The following is a 20,626-nucleotide window of genomic DNA, read 5'->3' on the forward strand; positions in this document are numbered from 1 at the left end:
GTGAAATCCCACCTCCTCTTCCTAGACCTTCCTCTCTGACCTAGCCTGGCAGGAGTTTGCCGTGGCTTCCCATACACTGAGCAGGACCCATCAAGTCCACCCCTCTGCACCTGGACTCAGCAGATGGACAAAGGAGCTCGGCCGCCAGGAGGGAGCACCCTTCTAGAGTTGCCCTTCACAGGGACGCAAAGCTTTGCTCAGTTGCTCACACCCTGTTCCTGGTAATCGGATGGAGCCCCATTTCTTCCTGCTTCCCAGAGAATTTGCAGGTGGTCACTTCCTTCTGGATAATAATCCTAATCCTGCAGGGGGTTTTGTTTTCTTTGTGAAAAGGCGGCTCTACACCTGACTGCGCTCTCTTCTCCGAGGTCATCAGCTTGTTCTCTGAAATGCTGGCTTGTCTGAGTTCTTAAGAGCACCCAATCATAAAGCTCCACGTCCCACGCCTGCTGGGATTTCACGAGTGCTCTTCCTCCCACCGATCCCATTTCCTCACGCCCGTTCTGTGCAGGCAGGGGGAGGTGAGGCCGGGGTCCAGTCATGCAGGGAAGGGGTGGCAGACTCTGCACCTGACAATCCATCCACCCAGCTTGCTTTCTTGTCACACCCAGGAAGATGAATCCCTCTTCCGGCCAAACTCTAGGCCCACATTACCAGCACGGACAAGGCGCCCAGCCTCCATCAGCAGCACCACGTCGGCCCTCTCCAGATACTCAATGCGGTGGGTGCAAAGCAGCCGTGTCGTGTGGCCCAGAACGCCCAGAATGCACCTGTGTAGCAGGTGCCTGGCCACGTCTGCATCCACGGCAGCTAGAGGGTCGTCCAGCAGATAAAGAGCCTTCTCCTGGGGAAAGAGGAGATGGGAAATTACCAGGCCCAGGTCCTCTGGCTGGTTTCAGAGGCTCCCTGAGACTCACAAGACAGGTGCAAATGTCTCTAAAGCAATAGGGAAGGATGTGAGATCTGAGGATGGACTTGCTTCTGATTTTCTAAGGCCAGAGCCCGAAGCCTAGTGCTTTGTTGGGTCCCAGGCCTTTAATTCTACCTGGGATCTACAAAAGGGGGAAGGGAAGGAAAGAGTCCCATCCCCTAGTCAAGCTCCCAAGGCTCTGGACTGTCTCTGCATCCCTAGCCTGACTCCCCGGCACCCCCCGCCTCTTTTCTTTTTTTCCCAGTCATGGGGCTTGAACTCTGGGCCTGGGTGCTGTCCCTGAGCCTTTTAGCTCAAGGCTAGTGCTCTACCACCTGAGCAACGCCACCACTTTCAGTTTTCTGGTGGTTAGTTGGAGATAAGAGTCTCATAGACTTTCTTGCCTGGGTTGGCTTTGAACCTTGATCCTCAGATCTCAGCCTATTGGATAGCTAGGATGACAGGCGTGAGCGACTGGTGCCTGCCCCATCCCCCTTTCACTTACCTGGTAGACAGCGCGAGCAAGAGCAATGCGGGCCCGCTGTCCCCCGCTGAGAGTCACCCCCTTCTCCCCCACCTCTGTCTGGTCTCCAGCAGGCAGGATCTGATAGAACAGGCACCCCCAGTGGTCAGAGAGCTCCCAAACACCTCTTACCCTATGTGCTACTCCTTCGTAGGAATGAGATGATGAAGTCACGAGAATGTGGACTAGATTGAGACTAGATTTACATTTGGGGCAAGTCCGAGGAGATAGATACACCATAACCCAACCAAACCTAGCATTTAATATGAACACTTACTGTGTGTTTGGCATGCTACTGGCATTATCACATGTGAACCCCACAAGGGGCTTAGGAAGTTAGCATTATTTCTTTCTCACAGAGGAGACCAAAGCTCAGGCAGAGTAACTACCTTGCCCACAGGATGTGGAAACAAATGACAAATGGACACAGGGTGCCCCATGGTCAAAGCCAAGGGCTTCCCTTCCCAGGAAAGCTCCACATGTATCTGGGAGGAGAGGCAGTGACAACAGTCCTGGAAGGGAACACAGAGGTTGGGAAAAAAAAATCTGGGAGTCTCTGATAAATTTAGTACCTGGACTGGGCATCAAGGGTACTAATGGGCTTGGCAAATGTCCCAAGGAGATTCTGACTCTCTCAAAACCTCTCCCGTGAGCACTGGAGCCAGGTATGAGTGCTAAGCCTCACTGGGAATCCTTGCCTGGCCCTAGGGCTCTAGCAAGGGCTGTGGGACACGCAGTCGCCATCCCCCGCCCCCGTGGGAACCTTCAGTGAAGGGAGGATCAAGCAGCTGGACAGCCGGGAGGCCCCGACGGCCAGTCCTGGGTAAATGGTACCCAAGTAGAAATGACCCCCGTCCAGTGAGGCCGGTCCCCGGCGCCCGGCGCACACGGGAAGCAGCGGCGAAGGGCTTCGGGGCTCCACACTCACACTCAGGTCGTCAGTGAGGGCGCAGGCTTCCAGCACCTCCGTGTACAGCTGGCCATCGAACGCCTTCCCGAAAAGGATGTTGTCTCGGATGGTGGCAAACTGGACCCAGGGTTCCTGGGTGGCCAGGCCAAAGCCCTCGGACAGTCCCCACACTGCCACCTGCCCATGCAACCTGCAAGAGAGTCAGGCCAGCTGAGTGGGGACCGGCTGCTCACTGGGCCCCGCCAGGCCCAGCCCTTGCCTCCCGGGAGCCTCAGATCTCAGCCTCCTGCGTAGCTAGGATTCCAGGCGGGACCCACCAGCGCCTGGCCTCATTCTTCTTACTCTATTGCAGAACTGTGATAGTCATGTGTGATGATGACTTCTTTAAACTGAAAACTCTCCCAAGCAAGGGCCTGCAGAGCCGGGGATGGGAGGTCATTACCTGTGGAGCTCTCCGGTGATGGCGGCCAGCAGTGAGCTCTTCCCACAGCCCACCTTCCCCACGATGCCCACCAGCATACCCTGCGAGGGGCCAGAGAGGAAGCACCCACTGTATGCAGGGGAAGGACGGAGCGGGCAGCGAACACCCACCCCACCCCCTCCAGGCTCTGGACTGAGGCCTCACTCTGGGAATTAGTCTTCCGGGGAGTTCACCTCACAGGCAATGGGGCCCAGTGAGAGACTCGAGGCTGGTGCTCAAGGGGGTAATTGTTTCCATCGTATCAAGGACCCGGGGCTTTGGCGTGGTGAGCGGCTAGTCAAGAGGAATGGAAAGGAAACTGCCTAAGAACTTCCAAGGCGTGCTGGAAGGCAGGCAGCTAGAAGAGGGGAGCCGGGAAAGAAGGCTCCCCCCAGATTTTGGGATTGGACCTCCTGCCACCATAGGCTAAAAAGCAGAGCTTTGCGCAGGTGCTCATTTATGTGATTTGCAACTTAAAATGTCCTGTTCTCCCTTAATTCATGAAGCCACTTGCATGCTCTAAAAGAAAAAAATTTTACTCCTATTTCCTGTAGAGGAAGCAGGAAATGTTCTCTTTAGCCTGGCTCTTGAGCTATGGGGCTGGTACCTGCTTTTCCCTTAATGGTGTACTTTCCCTCCCTCCTTTGACTCTTTTTCTTTTTTGGGGGGGTGGGGGTGGGAGGTCCCCACACTGGGACTCAAACTCAGTACCTGATCTTTTTGCTAACTGGCTAGCACTCTACCAACTGAGCCATGCCTCCCACCCATTCCTCCTTGAACCCTGTTACACTAAGTCCTTGCTAAAACTTAACGAAAAGGGCATTTTTTTTCCCTAGACATAGGCAGGAGACTCAGCAGGTCTGTGTGTCTGTGCTGCCCTTGTGTTGCCTGCGGGGCTGACTCAGCTGGAGTGGGCACCAGGCAGATCTGTGACTTTCCCTGGAACTACGGACCCGGGCCCCAGGGGCAGCTCTTCTCTTCTCTGGGCTGCAGCCTTCCAGTGGGAGGGTTCCTGGAAGTCCTCAATGGAGTGTGTGGGTCCAGGACAATGAGGTAAATATGCAGGAGAAAAAGCAGACAGAGGCAGAGTGCTCTACAAGTTGAGGCCTGGTTTTGGCCTGTTTCTAAGATCTGGCTGAGTTCTTGCCTTTGGATTCGGTCATTCAGCTCTGTATCCTTATTACAAATTCTTATTTGCTTAAGCTAGCTCCAGTGGGTTTCTATGACATATCAAAATAAGCCCCAACACATTAGTAAAATTCCTTTGAGAAATTCCAGCCTTGTCTTGCCTGAACTAAGAGGAAAAACAAAACAGAGCTTAAAGCAGAAACGTGAGCCAAAGGCTGGTGGAGGCAAATCAGTTCTCTCTGGAGAACTCCGGGTTGAGCTGTGGGGTAAGGGGTTGGACAAAGGTCAGGGGAGGCCGTGCCGGTGGCTCACGCCTGCCATCCTAGCTACTCAAGAGGCTGAGATCTGAGGGTGGTGGTTCAAAGCCAGCCTGGGCAGAAAAGTCTGTGAGACTCTTAGCTCCGATGAACCACCAGAAAACCGGAGTGGCGCAAAAGAGCTGGGGGACAGTGCTCAGGCCCTGAGTTCAAGTCCTATGGCTGACAAAAAAAAAAAAGTCAAAAGAGTAAAAACCAGGACTGGGGTGAACAGGAGTTGCCTTTCTGTCAGGAATGTTCCCCTTGTTCTTGCTGTGTATGCCATATCATTCATGATTCACAAGGTGATTGCTCTGCATCAGGCTGAACAGAACTTCATCGGTCCTATTTACACAATCTCTTGGAAGGGGTTGCTGGGCCTTTCCCCCAGGTCCTTGGCCTCAGGCGGAGTGTATGAGCGGGAGGGGGAGGGAGACGGGGGGGGGGCGGCGAGGAGGTGCTGGATAAGCCCTGAGGTCTGTTCTGAGCTCGGCAGCCAGTTTGGGACACTGGAAAAAGAGATGATCTCCTCCGGCTGGTCTGGCCTGGATTTGAATGTGCGCGGCCTTAATGACCAGAGAGAAGTGGGGCTACTCTGAAAAAGTTGGGTGCAGAAGGAGACTCAGGGAGGTGTTATCTCTTCTCAGATTGGAACCTATCTGCCAAACCCTTCCCCTCACTCCATCCACCAGGAGAACTACAGGGCCCTCCACACATTCTCGCCACAGTCCCGGCCCCTCTCCCTTGTTATCGGGGGACCCTCCCAGCGTGTGAACCTTTTTCACTTCAAGGTGACTGATGAAGGTCTTCTGGCTGGTTCCCATGGGCTCCCAGGAAAACAGGGCTTCATTCAGCTCCAATACTATAGATGGATCTGTGGGGGGATCTAAACCGAGAAAAAAATGATCACCTTGGGATCCTAATTTACCATGAAGCTGCTGTCACTCATTCACCTGCTCAGAACTAGGTGGGTCTCTGCTCCTGAGGCACCATCTATATACATAGCGCCCGGGGGACCACATCCCCTCCTGAACCTGGGCTAGGTTCTTACCCGAGCTGTAGTAGGTCTGAGGGTTGTGGTTTGGAAGGTCAAGGAAATCCTGGATCCGGTCCAAAGACACTTTGGCCTCCAAGAGGCTGTTGATGACCCAGGGGAAGTTGTTGAGGGGAAGAATGAGCATGTGCACCAGGGCCAGCGCTGTGAACACCTAAGCAGAGTGGACAGGTGGGTGAGGCACCTCGCAGAGCCCAGGAGCACCCTGAGCACGCGAGCCGTGGGCAGTCCTGCGGGCTGGCCTGCAGAGGAGGCACTGCTGGGGCAGCACCAGGCCTGAAGGACTAGTTGGGCAGTCCTAGGTTAGAAATGGCAAAGGCGGCCACTACAGACATCCTAGAAATTCTAGAAGTTTTGCCAGATTACTATTTCTTCTTATTTATTTTATTATTTAATTCATTTTTTTGTGTTTGTGTGCCAATCTTGGGACTTGAACTCTGGGCCTGGGTGCTGTCCCTGAGTTTTTGTGCTCAAGGCTAACACTCTACCACTTGAGCCACATCTCTACCTTTGGTTTTTTTTTGGGGGGGGGCAGGCAATAGGGAATAAGAATCTCATGGGCTTTACTACCTGGGCTGGCTTTGAATTATAGTTCTTAGATCTCAGCCTGCTAAGTAGCTAGGATTACAGGCGTGAGCCACTGGTGCCAGGCTCTATTTTTTTTGTGGAGTTCAGAGATTCAAATGTGCTAAGCACTCTCTCTACCAAGAAACTATACCCCAGCTCCCAGGTTGCAATGTGGTAAGCACACAGTCCTAGCTCACTTTGAAACTTCTTCACGTGCATGCGTGTGCATGTATGTGTGTGTGTCCCATTACTGGGACTTGAACTCAAGTCCTCAAGCACTTTCTTGGCTCTTTAAGCTCACAACTGGTATTCTACCGCTTGAGCCATACCTCCTGTTCTGGCTTGCAGCTGGCTAACTGGAGATAAGAGTCTTGCAAATTTGTCTGTCCAGGTTGGCTTCAAACTGTGATCCTTTGATCTCAGCCTTCTGAGTAGCTAGGATTATAGGCAGAAGCCATCAGCACCTAGCTCCACGCCATTTCTGAGTGGCGATATCACCTGGTCCCAGACAGATGCTGTACTAGATCATGGATTCCCCTCCCCTGCCACCCCCCCACCGCCAGGCCATTAGAATGAGGATAAAGGGACTGAACACCAGTTCAAAGCTACCTTGGGCTACATCACAACGCCCTATCTCAAAAAAAAAAAAAGGGGGTGGTGGTGGTGGTGCTGCTCCCTCCCCTCCTCCTCCTAGCACCGAGGGCCTGAGCCCCCATCTCCCCTCCACAGTGTCCGGGCGCTCTTCTCTCCCTTCCCGGCCCTCACCTTGGTGGCAGTGAGCTGGTGCCCCAGGAGGACATAGGTGATGAAGATGACTATGGAGATGACGACGGGCAGGGCAGCCCACAGGTACACACAGGCTGCATCCAAGTATTTGATGACGCGGAGTCGTCCCAGTTCTCCAGCCCGGCGGGCCTCCACTTGGGCCCCCAGTGCCTGCTCCCATCCGAAGAACTTGATGACTCGAATGCCGCTCAGCAGCTCGGTCATGAGCTGGAGGCAAGGGATAAGAGGGCAAGGTGAAGGGCGGACGCTGCTCAGGTGTCTCCTCCGCCCGGGTGCTGGGCGGGATCTGCAGCTGGCGGGGGGGGGGACCCCAGCAGCCCCTCACCTTAACCCGGGCATCCTTATGCTGTAGCATCTCCTGGTTGCTGGCCATGATGCGGGTGGCGATCACTTTGTTGACGGGCACCAGCAGCAGTGCTAAGAGCAGGCCGGACACAAAGGCCAAGCCCACCTGCCGGTACAGCAGGTACAGGGTGATGGCCAGCTGCAGGGGCAGGCCCCAGGCCTCGTGGAAGCTGCTGGCGAAGTTAAGCAACCGCTCTGAGTCGGTGCCCAGTCGGTTCAAGGCCTCGCCCACGGGAGGGCGTCGGGGCCCCAGCTGCAAGGTCTTGCGGTACAGGGTGCTCAGCACGGCCCCCCGCGCCTGCAGCGTCACCTTCCGCACCTCGTACCCGTACTGATTCTGCAACACAGCGCTCAGCACGGCCCCACTGGCGAGGCCCAGGGCATAGAGCAGACCATGGCTTAGGGGCTCGCGTCCTTCCTCCAGGAAGCCCACCAACAGGGAGAGCAGCAGGGGCCCCGAGAAGGCCAGCATGGTCCCCACCAGCTTCAGCAGTCCCAGGGCCAGGTAGCACCGTCCAAAGGCTCCATACAGGGCTCGCCACAGCCGCGCCCCCTCCTGCCAGTGTGCCTGGAAGGCACGGGCCAGATGGGCAGGGTGCAGCCTTCGGGGAAGACGGCACGTGTCCCGGGGCTGCCGGAGCTCCCCTCGGGCCCCACGGGTGAGCAACGGTGCCAGCCAGGCATAGGAAAAGCGTGACAGCCAACTCTCCCCATCTTCAGCCACCTCGGATTCTTGACCCTCAGAGGACAAGAAGGGCTCCTCAGTCCAGCGTTCTCGCGACCTGCCGGGGGCCGCCCAGCCCAGCGCATAGGCCAAGACTGCGGCGAGCTGCACAATGACGAGGCACAGGCGGGCCAGGGGCCCTGGGAGAAGCGGGGGAAGAAACGTGTCTCGCTGGCAATGCCACAGCAAGGTGAGCACTAGGGCCGGGGTTGGCAGGAAGGCTGCCAGGGCGAGCGCCAAGGGCCCCCGGAAGCGGCCGTGAGGGGAACGAGCCAGCCCCCACAGGGCCAGGCTGTGGGTGACCCAGGCCACAGCGGCCACGCAGCCTGCCAGCACCTCCAGCCAGAGAGGCCCTGGGCCTGCCCCCGGTGGCAGAGCAACCGGAAGGAGGTCCAGCAGCGGGAAGATGGAGAGCAGGAAGGAAGCCGAGAGCCTGAGGCGCCAGCCAGGACTGCAGGGTACGGCGCGATCTGGGGACCTGGGGACAAAAGGAAAGAGGCATGTCCCGGTCCACTCAGGACTCAGACACACCCCTCCAACAATGCGCTTAACTACAGGGAATGAACTTGCTTCTTTGCCTTGTACGTTGTATCCCAAGCCTCTTTACTTTGGAACTCTGGGCTTTTTCTTACTGAAACCCAATAGGCCTTCCCAGATTACCCAATCCACTTTCTAATCCACCTGTTCCTTTCTGATTTCACCACAGGCATTAACAATTTTGAATCTAGGCTATACCCACCATGAAACCTTACTAGAAAATAAAAAGTCAGCATGACACGATGCCATATGCCTGTAATTCTAGTGTATGGGAGACGGAGGCAGAAGGATTGTGGGAGGGAGCCAAACCTGACCCACAATGTAGGTGCTAGGCAAGTCTGAGCTACATTGTGAGGCCTTGATTTAAAAGCAAAAAGAAAAGATTTTTTTTTAAAGAGGGAGAAAGAAGAAGAGAAGAGGAGGAAAAAGAAGAAAGATAACCAGTAAGGAATGAAAGATAATTTTACAAAAGGATCAATTTGAGATTGCCCTTAAATTCACCTGAAACCTATGACACAAACATGTGATTTACGTAAAGCTTCTGTACTCTAATAGTAGAGCATACATTTTGCAAGGTGTTCGAATATTCTACTATCTTTCCACTGATTAAAAAGTAAAAGGTAGAGGCTGGGAATATGGCCTAGTGGCAAGAGTGCTTGCCTCCCATACATGAAGCACTGAGTTTGATACCACAGCACCACATATATAGAAAATGGCCAGAAGTGGCGCTGTGGCTCAAGTGGCAGAGTCCTAGCCTTGAGCAAAAAGAAGCCAGGGACAGTGCTCAGGCCCTGAGTCCAAGGCCCAGGACTGGCAAAAAAAACCCCAAGAAACAAAAAAAAAAAAAAAAAAAAAAAAAAGTAAAAGGTAGATGGGCACTGGTAACTCATGCCTATAATACTAGCTACTTGGGAAACTGAGGTCTGAGAATCACAGTTCAAAGCAAACCAAACAGATTCTGATCTCAAATTTAAAAAGTCAGAAGCAGAGGTGTGGCTCAAGTAATAGAGTATCATACCAGCCATAGATAGCAAGGCCCTGAGTTCAAACCCCAATACTGGCACACATGCACATGTGTGTGTGCGCACACACACACACACACGCACGTGGTCCTGCATGAGTCAAATGCCAAAAGACAGCTTTTTGTCTCAAGTCAGAATTTTGTACAAGTCAGAATTCCACCCAGACCAAGCAAGTCTGTTGCTTCTCCAGTCCAAGGAAAGATTTACGAACTCCCTAATCCACCAGCCCCCCCCCCCCAAGTCAGAAACCAGACTGCCCTTCTACCATCTCAGCAGTCAGACTATGCTAGACTAACTGGCCATCTGCAACCATCCAAGAATGAACTACACAAGCAAGGTGAGCATAACACCTACACCTTAGTCATAACCCCAGCAAGTCTTAAGGTTTGGGTTCTGCTGGTCTTTCTATCTTCTGCTTTCAAATGAGTTACATGTGCTTCAGACTCAGATTGTATGGAAAGAACTCGCTCTACAACGTAAACGTGAGTTGGGGGTGTGTGTGTACGTGTGTACACTAAGGCCTGAACTCAGGGTCTGTGCACTATCCTTAGCTTTTTTGCTCAAGGCTGGTACCACTTGAGCCATAGCTCCACTTGTGGCTTTTTGCTGGTTAGAGATAAGAATCTAATGGACTTTCTTGCCTGGGCTGGCTTCGAAAGGAGATTCTCAGATCCCAGCCTCCTGAGTAACTAGGATTATAGGCCTCAACCACCAATCCCAGCTCCCCCCCCACAACACTGTTCACTCAAGTTTACCACCGATTCACGACAGAATCTGAAATTCCACATTAGTGATGAGGTCCGCCATGCACTGGGCTTTAAGAGTATGCTGGGCATGGTTCGCTCGACCCTCCCAGTATTGATGTGAAACCCAAAATGTCCATGGCTGCCTTAAGGTTGACAACACTCTGCTTTTATTCTGCTCCTGTCCTCCGGGGACCCCGCGATCGTGGTGACACGAGTGGGAGGGTGCAGGTGAGGTCTGCAGGTGCAGTACGGACAGAGGCCGCGCGGCCGTCTCTACCCACCTCGGGGTGCCCAGGTGGCAGGCGCTGAGCACGGCGAGGAGCGCGTGGGGCAGGGCGCTGAGCACCAGCTGGGTGAAGCAGTGGCCCGTGCTGCCCCCTTCCCACAGCGGGAGCGGCCGCGCGGCGTCCGTGCCGCACAGCTGGGCCAGGAACCGCTCCATGGACGCCGCACCTGAGCGGGAGCCGGGGGCAGAAGTGGGCGCGGGGGAGGCGGGAAGCGGCGATCGATCGCGCCCGCCCCTTCCCTTCCCTCCCCAGCCCCGCCCCTTCCCTCCCCAGCCCCGCCCCCGCCCCGCCTCCCCCGCCCCGCCCCTCCCCAGCCCCGCCCCTCCTCCTCCCCAGCCCCGCCCCCGCTCCTCCTCCCCAGCCCCGTCCCTTCCCCCTCCCTCCCCCGCTTCCCCACATCCCCTCCCCAGCCCCGCCCTCCAGCCCTGTCCGGCCCCCCCCCCTCCGCGCTCCCGCTTCCCCCAGCAACACCCCGCCCATTCTCGCGGTACCTCGCGGCGGAGGAATGGAGGACGTTCGGGTGCCTAGAGCCGGGCGGCTTCTGGAGTCTGGCCACCGGCCGGGCCGCCTCTGTTTCCCCTCTCCGGTCTCCCCGCCCCGGGAGATCCGGAAGCGCAAACCTAAGGAGGTTGCCCGGCGCGGAATTTTGCTATCCGAGGGACCCGAGGGTACGAAACCCAATCCGCCGCGGGGCCGGATCGGCGAGCCCGGGCGACTCACTGGCGCCCCCCGGAGGTGGGAGGCTCTACCGGGCCGGTCGCCCCGCCCCTGCCGGGCGCCGCGCGCGTGCGCACCGCTCTCCAGCCCGGCGGCCGCGCAGTGTCCTGTGGCTCGTCCGTGGCCGCCCCCGGCCCCGTCCCGTGGAGCAGTCCCTCTGCTGTTTTCTGGTTACTAGCTCTGGTGCGTGCACTGCACTCTGTGACCCTCTAAAGACGCCAGCTGTGCCTGTGAACACTGAAGGAATAATGCCACGAGCGTGCCTTTGCAGATCCTTCATTACAGAGTTGTTACAAAGAAGTTAGAGAGGGGGCTGGGGATATGGCCTACTGGCAAGAGTGCTTGCCTCTTATACATGAAGCCCTGGGTTCGATTCCCCAGCACCACATATGCAGAAAATGGCCAGAAGGGGCGCTGTGGCTCAAGTGGCAGAGTGCTAGCCTTGAGCAAAGAGAAGCCAGGGACAGTGCTCAGGCCCTGAGTCCAAGGCCCAGGACTGGCAAAAACAAAAACAACAACAAAAATAACCAAAGAAGTTCTCTAACTTCTTTGCACCTGTTTATCCGTGCAACGAGGACGGTGGTACCCATACTAAAGTACTGTCGAGAGTCATGTGGGCCAAGTGCCTTGAAGTGGGAAGAACATAAACTATAGTGAGTTGACCCCACCCCTGCCCCGCCCCATCAGTGCTTAGCAGTATGATACCAGTTACATATATGCATTATCTTATTATATGTTGGCTGGGTATGTATTGGTACTGGAGAAAAGCAGGTTAATAAATAATTATGAGTATCTCCTTGGTCTTAATATAGAAGCTTGGTATTTCTAAGAATCAGCAATGAATGTTCCGATTTTGAAAACTTGAGAAATGTAGTTCTTTTTCCACTGTCACAAGCTTTAACGACGCAATGGGCCATTCAGGCAATGGTTATTAATTGCAGCAAACTCACAGAAATAGCCAGACATTCTGTGCCAAAAATCTAAGCCTGATTCTGAGGAAGCCACTAGATCTAATCACTTATTTGAAGCATAGCAGACAGTTAAATAATACTACAAAGATGCAACATTACACACACTCTGGCAACAGTCAGATTTTGAAAAGCTGTATAGAACAAATGCCCCAACCTTTTTGTAGACAAAATAATCTCAAAGGAACACATGGAGAGAGAATCTATTAATTACAAGAAGCATTAAACAAATGCTAACCAGTTGAATTATGTGGATCTTATTGGGTCCTGATTTGAACAAATTATTTTTAAATTTATAATAGGTATATACAAACAAAAATTGTAGTTTATTTTTGAAAAATCATTTCTTTTTTAAATGGATGATATGGGGCAGGGCATAATGATTTGAACTCAGGATACTGTCCTTTAGGTTTTTTTTGCTCAAAGGTAGAACTCTACCTTCTTAACTACCATTCCACTTCTGGATTTTTGGTGATTAATTGGAGAGTCTCAAAGACTTTCCTTCTCAGGCTGGCTTTGAACCACAACCCTCAGGTCTCAGCTTCCTGAGCATCTAGGATTACAGGTGTGAACCAATGACTCCAAGCTTGAATTTGTTGTTGTTTTATTTTTGAGATGAAGTCTCACCGTGTACCACAGGCCGGCCTCAAACTCATAGTCTTCCTGCCTCAGCCTCCTGAGAGCTGCTTTCCAAGATGTCACTGTGCCTGGATTCCACAATCTTTTCTTTTTTTTTTTTTTGGCCAGTCCTGGGACTTGGACTCAGGGCCTGAGCACTGTCCCTGGCTTCTTTTTGCTCAAGGCTAGCACTCTGCCACTTGAGCCACAGCGCCACTTCTGGCCATTTTCTGTATATGTGGTGCTGGGGAATTGAACCCAGGGCCTCATGTATACGAAGCAAGCACTCTTGCCACTAGGCCATATCCCCAGCCCCACAATCTTTTCTAACACCGATTCTCAAGCTCTTGGATCTCACACATCAATTTGGCATTCCACATCCGTTTCAGATATACCTCCAGTCTGTGCAGCCCCACAAGACTGCTCCTGCTTTAAATGTCATTCCCAAGTATCACGTTCCAGGTTACTCTTTTCTTAGGCTTGGCTACAGAATGGATCCCAATCTCTGCTCTTTGGTTCTGTAACTCACTAAAAGACCCACAGCACTCAAGGAATCGCTTGATTTACCATTACTAAGGTTTAATAGAGAAGAATAGTCAAAGGGAAGACACGCAGAGGGCCAACAGTGAGGGAAGGTGCAATCAAGACCCTTGATGTGTCTATCAATCTGGAAACTCATCAAAGGCCCTTGTTCAAAAGATTGATGTGTGAGGCTGAAAGTTCCAGCACTCTAATCATATATTGAGTCTCTCTGGATGTAACTGTATATTTACACCTAATTGCAACTGCCAAACTATTTTCTAAAGTGCAGCACCATGTTAGAATCCCCCCAGCCGTGTGTGAAAGCTTCTAATTATGCCACATTTTGGCCAATGGTTGTTACTATCTGTTAATTTTTTTTCACCATTGCCAGGCACTGGTGACTCACGCCTGTAATCCTAGGAACTAGGAAGACTGAGATCTGAGGATCATAGTTTGAAGCCAGCCCTGGTAATAAAGTCTATAAGACTCATCTCTAAGTAACCAGCAAAGAGCTGGAAATGGAGCTGTGGCTCAAGGGGGCAGAACACCAGCCTGAAGCAAAAAAGCTTAGGGGTAACATGTAGGCTCTGAAAGTCCTAGTACTGGGGTACACTAACTTTTTCCATATAGCACAGTATTTTGGTGTGTATTAATTGCACCAAGGTGTTTCACTGTGGTATTTCAGATGTGCATATCTCATGTTTTGCTCAGAATAACCTCTATTGTGTTCTCTTCTCCACTGCCCCTAAGCCCCTACTGGACAGCAACCTTCACTGAGGTTCCTTATACCATGTTCAAACATAGTTGTAGTATATTTTAAAATAATTCACCCTCCATCTTTCATTTTCCCTCTCCCATTATCTTCCCTGATTTTCTGTCTCTCCTCACCCCATCTCTCTGTTTTTACCAGGCCTGGGGTTGAACTCAGGGCATGAGTGCTATCCTTCAGCTTTTTTGTTCCAGGTTAGCTCACTACCACTTGAGCCATACCTCCACTTACAGCTTTCTGGTGGTTCATTGGAGATAAGAGTTTCAAGGACTTTCCTGCCTAGGCTGGCTTTGAGCCATAGTCCTCAGCTCTCAGCCTCCTGGGTAACTAGGATTACAGGTATGAGCCACCGATGCCCAATTCTTCCTTTATTTTCTTAATGATCTTATTGATTGTCCTAGTAAATGTATATGAATGAGAAATTCCATATTCCTAAGCAGTGTGTATACCATACGTACAAACACATAGTACTCTCTCCTCAAATCAGAAGGGATGACTGGTGGGACAGAAAATGTAAAAGCTCCTAACTTTGCAGCTTTTTAATTCTCCCAATGAGATTTAGTCCGGTCTCAGTTCATACCACAGAATGGGAATAACTGTGAACGAAGCTCCCCCCAGAGGCAAGGAAGTATAGTAATCATTTAGATTTATAATAGTATGGTTACAAAATTATACCATCAAACATGCCAAGAAAATATGGTTCATTTTTTTTTATAATTGATGGATCTTCTGCCCAACCCCAATACCACACTTGGGTGGTAACTTAAATTTGCCAACTAGTAGAATCTTCACTTCTTTTGGTTTAAACAGACTGTTCTTGGCAAAACAACTCCTTCAGGCATGCTCTCCAGTCACTAGTTAGTCTCCTCTCCTCCTTGCTCCTATATAATTTGTCTTATGGGAGTGTGCAATGGTTATGTAACCACCTGGTGCATGAAAGAGAGATCTTTTTTTTTTTTTTTTTGCCAGTCATGGGGCTTGGACTCAGGACCTGGGCATGGGCACTATCCTTGAGCTTCTTTTTGCTCAAGGCTAGCACTCTGCCAATTGAGCCAGAGTGCCACTTCTGGCCGTTTTCTGTATATGTGGTGCTGGGGAATCGAACCCAGGGCTTCATGTATGGGAGGCAAGCACTCTTGCCACTAGGCCATATCCCCAACCCCGGAAGAGAGATCTTGACATCTGCTCTCTCAAGTTCTCTGGACTTCTGGCTTCTTCTTTCTTTTTTTTTTTTTTCCTGTGGTTTTGAACCAGAGTCCTCAGATCTCAGCCTCCTGAGTAGCCAGGATTACAAGCGTGAGTCGCCAGCACTTAGCTTAAGATAGCTTTTTTTTTCCCCCAGTCCTGGGGCTTGAACTCAGGACCTGGGCATGGGCACTATCCTTGAGCTTCTTTTGCTCAAGGTTTATACTCTACCACTTGAGCCAGAGTGCCACTTTAGGCTTCTTCTGTGGTACTGAGGAATCAAACCAAGGGCTTCATGCATGCTAGGCAAGCAATCTACCACTTAGCCACATTCCCAGACCCTAATGACATTTTTTTTTTTTTGGCCAGTCCTGGGGCTTGGACTCAGGGCCTGAGCACTGTCCCTGGCTTCCTTTTTGCTCAAGGCTAGCACTCTGCCACTTGAGCCACAGCGCCGTTTTCTAGATATGTGGTGCTGGAGAATCGAACCCAGGGCTTCATGTATACGAGGCGAGCTCTCTTGCCACTAGGCCATATTCCCAGCCCCCCTAATGACATTTTAAAGAAGTTTTATTGCTTACAGTTTCCAAGGGGACAAACCACAGCTCACAGGGCTACACAGAGAAGCACCAAATCTAATGAGAAGCAACAGGAAAATGTGGGCCACAGCTCTTTGTGGTTCCTGAAGGAAAGACAAGGCAGACCAATGAATAGCTTGGGATGGTCTTCTTTGAACAATGTTGGGAGGGGCCAGCTGTAAGGGTGGTCTCAAGTTGTTTGCACTTGGCAGGGAAACTATGGGCTTAGTATATAAGAGTTAGATAAGGAGATGCTTAGTGGTATAGATTCAGAGTTGGTCGGAATTTTTTTTTTTTCAGTCATAGAGCTTCAACTCAGGACCTACATGCTCTCCCTGAGCTCTTTTTGCTCAAGGCTAATGTTCTACCACTTTGAGCCACAGCGCAACTTACCTTTTATTTTTCTTCAGGTCCTGGGGCTTGAACACAGGGTTTGGGCACTGTCCCTAAGCCTCTCTGTGATCAAGGCTAGCACTCTACCACTTGAACCAACAGCATCACTCCCAGCTTCTTTGAATAGTTTACTGGAGATAAGAGTCTCATGGGCTTTCCTGCCTAGCTGGCTTCTATCTGTGATCCTCAGTTCTCAGCCTCCTGAGTAGCATTTCCAGTTTTTGAGTGGTTTATTGGCTATACGAGCCTCATAGGGACATTTCTGCCTAGTTGGCTTCAAACTACAATCCTCAGATTTTAGTCTCCAAGTAGCTAGGATTACAGGCGTGATCCACTGGTGCCTACCCTGGTGATTTTGTAGTATGACTTTTGCTTACTTGCAAAAGCCGGATCCAAGGAAGATGGAATCAGTTTGCCTCTATGATTAAAGTATGCAAATAGGTAAACAGAGAGCCTGAGACAACCTAGCACAATACTGTATCTCTGAAGAAGACTTAAGGTTAGAGAAAAAGTAGCAAAAGCAATATATGGCCAAGAGGTGGAACAACTGTCATGCGCAGACACTGCTGTTATGTGAAGTTCAAGAGCAGGGCTGGGAGGGGGGTTAGCTCAGGGGGGACAAGAACATGTGCAAGGCCTCGGGTTTGTTCCTCAGTACAGCAAAAAATAAAAATAAAAACATGAGCAGGACACTGGTGGCTCACGCCTGTAACCCTAGCTACGCAGAAGGCTGAGATCTGAGGATTGTGGTTTGAAGCCAGCCCTGGCGGGAAAGTCTGTGAGACTCCTTTCTCCACTAAACTACCCCAAAGGCCAGAATTAGAGCTGTCTGGGTCACATGTAGGTCACATGTTGGTCGCACATCAGTTGCATGTCTATCAGATGTTGATTGCATATCAATGGCATGTCTGTCGCATGTCTGCTGCAGGTCTGCCATGGGTGGGTTGCATGACTGTAACAGGTCAGTAGCATGTCTGTCGCATGTTGGATGCATGTCTGTGACATGCCAGTCACATGTCCGTTGCATGTAGGTCACATGTAACTCATGTCAATTGCATGACCATCACATGTTCGTCCATCCATCACATCTGTCACATGTCGGCCACATGTCAGCTGCATGTCAGTCACATGTCCGTCATATGTTGATCAAATGTCAGTCCCATGTCAGTTGCATGTTGATTGCATGTCAATCGCATGTCTGTAGCGTGTCTGTCACATGTCTGTTGCATGTCATCCACATGTCGGTTGCATGCCTGTCACATGTCTGTTGCATGTTGGTCACATGCCCATCACATGTTGATCTCATGTCCATAGCGTGTTGATTGCATATTCACTGCAGGTCAGTCGCATTGCATGTTTGTTGCATGTCAGTCGCATGCTCGTCATGTCTGTCGCATGTCGGTCACATGCTGGTCCCATGTCCGTCGCATGTTGGTCACCTGTCCGTCGCATGTTTGTCACATGCTGGTCACATTCCTGTTGTATGTCCATCACATGTTGGTCACATGTCTGTCACATGCCAGTTGCATGTTGGTCACATGCCCACTGCATGTCCAACCACCCTCCCATCACGTCTGTCCATCACATGTTCGTCCATCACATGTCCATCCGTCTGTCACTTGTCTGTCCATCCGTCACATGTCCCTCCGTCCATCACATGTCCCTCCGTCCATCACATGTCCATCCGTCTGTCACATGTCTGTCCTCTGTCCTGAGCTGAGGCTCAGAGGAGCCAGAAATTGTTTCTCGCTACGTGCCATGTACACAGGTCCGCACGCCCTATGAGACTCTTAGTTGTGGCTCAAAGTGGTAGATTGCTACCCTTGAGTGCAAAAGTTCAGAGACAGAGCCCAGGCCCTGAGTTCAAGCCTCACAACCAAAACCAAACCAAAACAAAAATCAAATAGCCAGGTGCCTGTAATGCTATTCAGGAGGCTGAGATCCGAGGATCATGGTTTGAAGCCAGTTCAGGCAGAAAAGTACATGAAGCATCCAAATATGTATGTGTTCAAAACAGCTGGAAATGGGGTTGTGGCTCAAGTCATAGAGTGCTAGCCTTGAGCAAAAAAGATGGAGGACAGCACCCCATGCCCTGAGTTCAAGCCCCAAGAATGGCACAAACACAAAATAATTAACAAATGAATTATGCAATGTGTGACGAGAATATTGCTCACGTGAGCTAGCTTAGGACTCTTCTTGGAAAGTAGATAGTTAATTTCTTGTGTCAACTTGGCTGGTTAAAGAGTCTAGATATTTGGCCAAACATTGTTTTAGATATTTCTACAAAGGTGGATTTTTTTTGGATAACATTAACATTTCGCTTGTTTCATAATAGAATGAATATTGACCTCTCCCAAGTAAGAAGGAATTCCTCAGTAGACAATTCTTCAGTAGACTGTCTTTGGACTGGAATAGTGTAGATATGAGTCAATTCCTTAAAAGTGTCTCTCTCTCTCTCTCTCTCTCTCTCTCTCTCTCTCTCTCTCTCCCCCTCCCCCCCAATACTTTCAGACATGAGCCTTTTGGGAGCACTTCATTCAGTAAGCAGACTATAACAAGAAATGTCTATGGTCTATTCTCTTCCAAAATTCTTACTGGCAAAGTTTTTATCTTTCCACTCACTTGGCACACAACTTTCCATGCAGCTATAGATAGCCCCAAGCAGAAGGGTGGCAACTGCTTTGTTCAGATTGCTTGTGGAGGCAGGATGCCCTTGGCTGCATTCTGAAAATTGAGCCCAACTCCTCCTCCTGGGAGGCCAAATCTCTTACTCATTTGGAAGCTCAGGAGATCTGTAACCCCAGTATATTAATTGGGGACATAGGGAATAATCTAGTTTTAGAGACTATCATTCAGCTCAAGTTGTGTATTAGTTAGACCGGGTTTTTTTTTTTTACTGTTGTTGTTTTGTTTTTGCCAGTCCTAGAGCTTCAACTCGGCCTGAGCACTGTCCCTGAGCTTCTTTTTGCTCAAGGCTAGCACTCTACCACATGAGCCACAACACCACTTTTGGCTTTTTCTGTTTATGTGGTGCTGAGGAATCGAACCCAGGGCTTCATGCTTGCTAGGTGAGTACTCTATCACTAAGCCACATTCCCAGACCTAGTGAGACTGTTTGTTGCTGTAACAAAATACCTGACATTACAACTTAACAGAAACATGGCGCTGGTGTCTCACGCCTGTAATCCTAGCTATTTAGGAGACTAAGATCTGAGAATTGTGGTTTGAAGCTAGCATAGACAGGAAAGTCTGTGAGACTTAGCTCCAATCAGTCACCAGAAATCTAGAGGTGGAGCTGTGGTTCAAGTGGTAGAGTGATTAAAAAAAAAAGTTCAGAGGGGCTGGGAATATGGCCTAGTGGCAAGAGTGCTTGCCTCCCACACATGAAGCTCTAGGTTCGATTCCCCAGCACCACATATATGGAAAACGGCCAGAAGGGGCGCTGTGGCTCAGGTGGCAGAGTGCTAGCCTTGAGCGGGAAGAAGCCAGGGACAGTGCTCAGGCCCTGAGTCCAAGGCAAAAAAAAAAAGGTCAGAGACAATGTCCAAGATCTTGGTTCAAGCCCCAGGATTGGTGTGTGTGTGCACACGCACGTGCACAAACACACACTCAACAATCCCCCAAAGAGCCGTGCTGGTGGCCCATGCCTGTAATCCTAGGTACACAGGAGGCTGAGATCTGAGGATCATGGTTTGAAGCCAGCCCAGACAGGAAAGCCTCTGAGATTCTTATCTCCAATACTACTCAGAAAAATCTGGAAGTGGCACTGTGGCCATAGAGCACTAGCCTTCAGAAAAAGAATCTCAGGGACACAATATCTGGGCACTGAGTTCAAGGCCCAGGACCTACACACACACACACACACACACACACACACACACACACACACACTCAATGGAGGATGGTTTATTTGGCTTTTTTCTAGTTTCAGAGGTTTCAATCCAGATTCCTTGTCCTTGTCTCCATTGTTCTGGGCCCACAGTGAATCAGAACATCATTGAAGCAGAAGTATGTGTCAGAGGCTGCTCACCTCACGGTGGATAGATAGGAAGCAGACCAAGAGGAAGGGACTGGGAAGTAGGTATAACCTTCAAAGGCACCTCCCCAGTGGCCTACCTCTAGCGAGGCCCCTAGCTCCTACAGTTTTTGCCATATCCAAAAAATAGCACCAATAGCTGGGGACCAGGTCTTCAGCACATGAGCCCGTGTTTTGAAGTCCAGATTCAAACCCTAAGATTCCACCCCCAAAGGCTCAGGTCACCTAATGAAAAATATAGTTAGTCCATCTCGAAAGTCCTCAAACCCTTAACAGTTCTAATACTGTTGAGAAATCCAAGCTCAAAGTCTCCTCTGAGACACAAGGCAAGCTCTTAGTTGTGAGAGCTAATAAAATAAAGAAAAAAATCATACTTCCAAGAGACATTGAGTCAGAGTAAACATTCCTGCTTGAAAAGGGAGACATAAGAGAATAACAAGGAAGGACTGGACCAAGTGACATTAAAACTCAGTGGGGCAAACACTTAACTCCTATAGACCTCTGTCTAACATCCAAGCAGGTGATCTCATGACATGACTCCCAAG

General features: G+C 50.8%; 1 protein-coding gene across 3 annotated transcripts in view; it reads right to left on the reverse strand.

Moving 5' to 3' along the window:
• Abcc10 (ATP binding cassette subfamily C member 10) overlaps nucleotides 1-11,096 on the reverse strand; it is a 19,002-nt gene extending 7,906 nt beyond the window's left edge. For 2 of the 3 annotated variants that reach the window (XM_048347716.1, XM_048347714.1), the window contains exons 1-10: nucleotides 10,795-11,096; nucleotides 10,290-10,483; nucleotides 6,960-8,181; nucleotides 6,614-6,841; nucleotides 5,279-5,435; nucleotides 5,004-5,113; nucleotides 2,786-2,865; nucleotides 2,362-2,533; nucleotides 1,416-1,514; nucleotides 655-844 (exon numbers count right to left, since the gene is read on the reverse strand). In XM_048347716.1, coding sequence (XP_048203673.1) covers nucleotides 655-844; nucleotides 1,416-1,514; nucleotides 2,362-2,533; nucleotides 2,786-2,865; nucleotides 5,004-5,113; nucleotides 5,279-5,435; nucleotides 6,614-6,841; nucleotides 6,960-8,181; nucleotides 10,290-10,450 — 2,419 coding nt within the window. In that variant the 5' untranslated portion in view covers nucleotides 10,451-10,483; nucleotides 10,795-11,096. Of the gene's footprint in view, nucleotides 1-654; nucleotides 845-1,415; nucleotides 1,515-2,361; nucleotides 2,534-2,785; nucleotides 2,866-5,003; nucleotides 5,114-5,278; nucleotides 5,436-6,613; nucleotides 6,842-6,959; nucleotides 8,182-10,289; nucleotides 10,484-10,786 lie in introns of all 3 variants that reach the window. The other variant, XM_048347715.1, reaches the window with a different exon arrangement.
• Between the last annotated feature and the right edge of the window lie 9,530 nt (nucleotides 11,097-20,626).

The sequence above is a fragment of the Perognathus longimembris genome, chromosome 6, assembly GCF_023159225.1.
Source record: "Perognathus longimembris pacificus isolate PPM17 chromosome 6, ASM2315922v1, whole genome shotgun sequence".
NCBI classification, from domain to species: domain Eukaryota; kingdom Metazoa; phylum Chordata; class Mammalia; order Rodentia; family Heteromyidae; genus Perognathus; species Perognathus longimembris.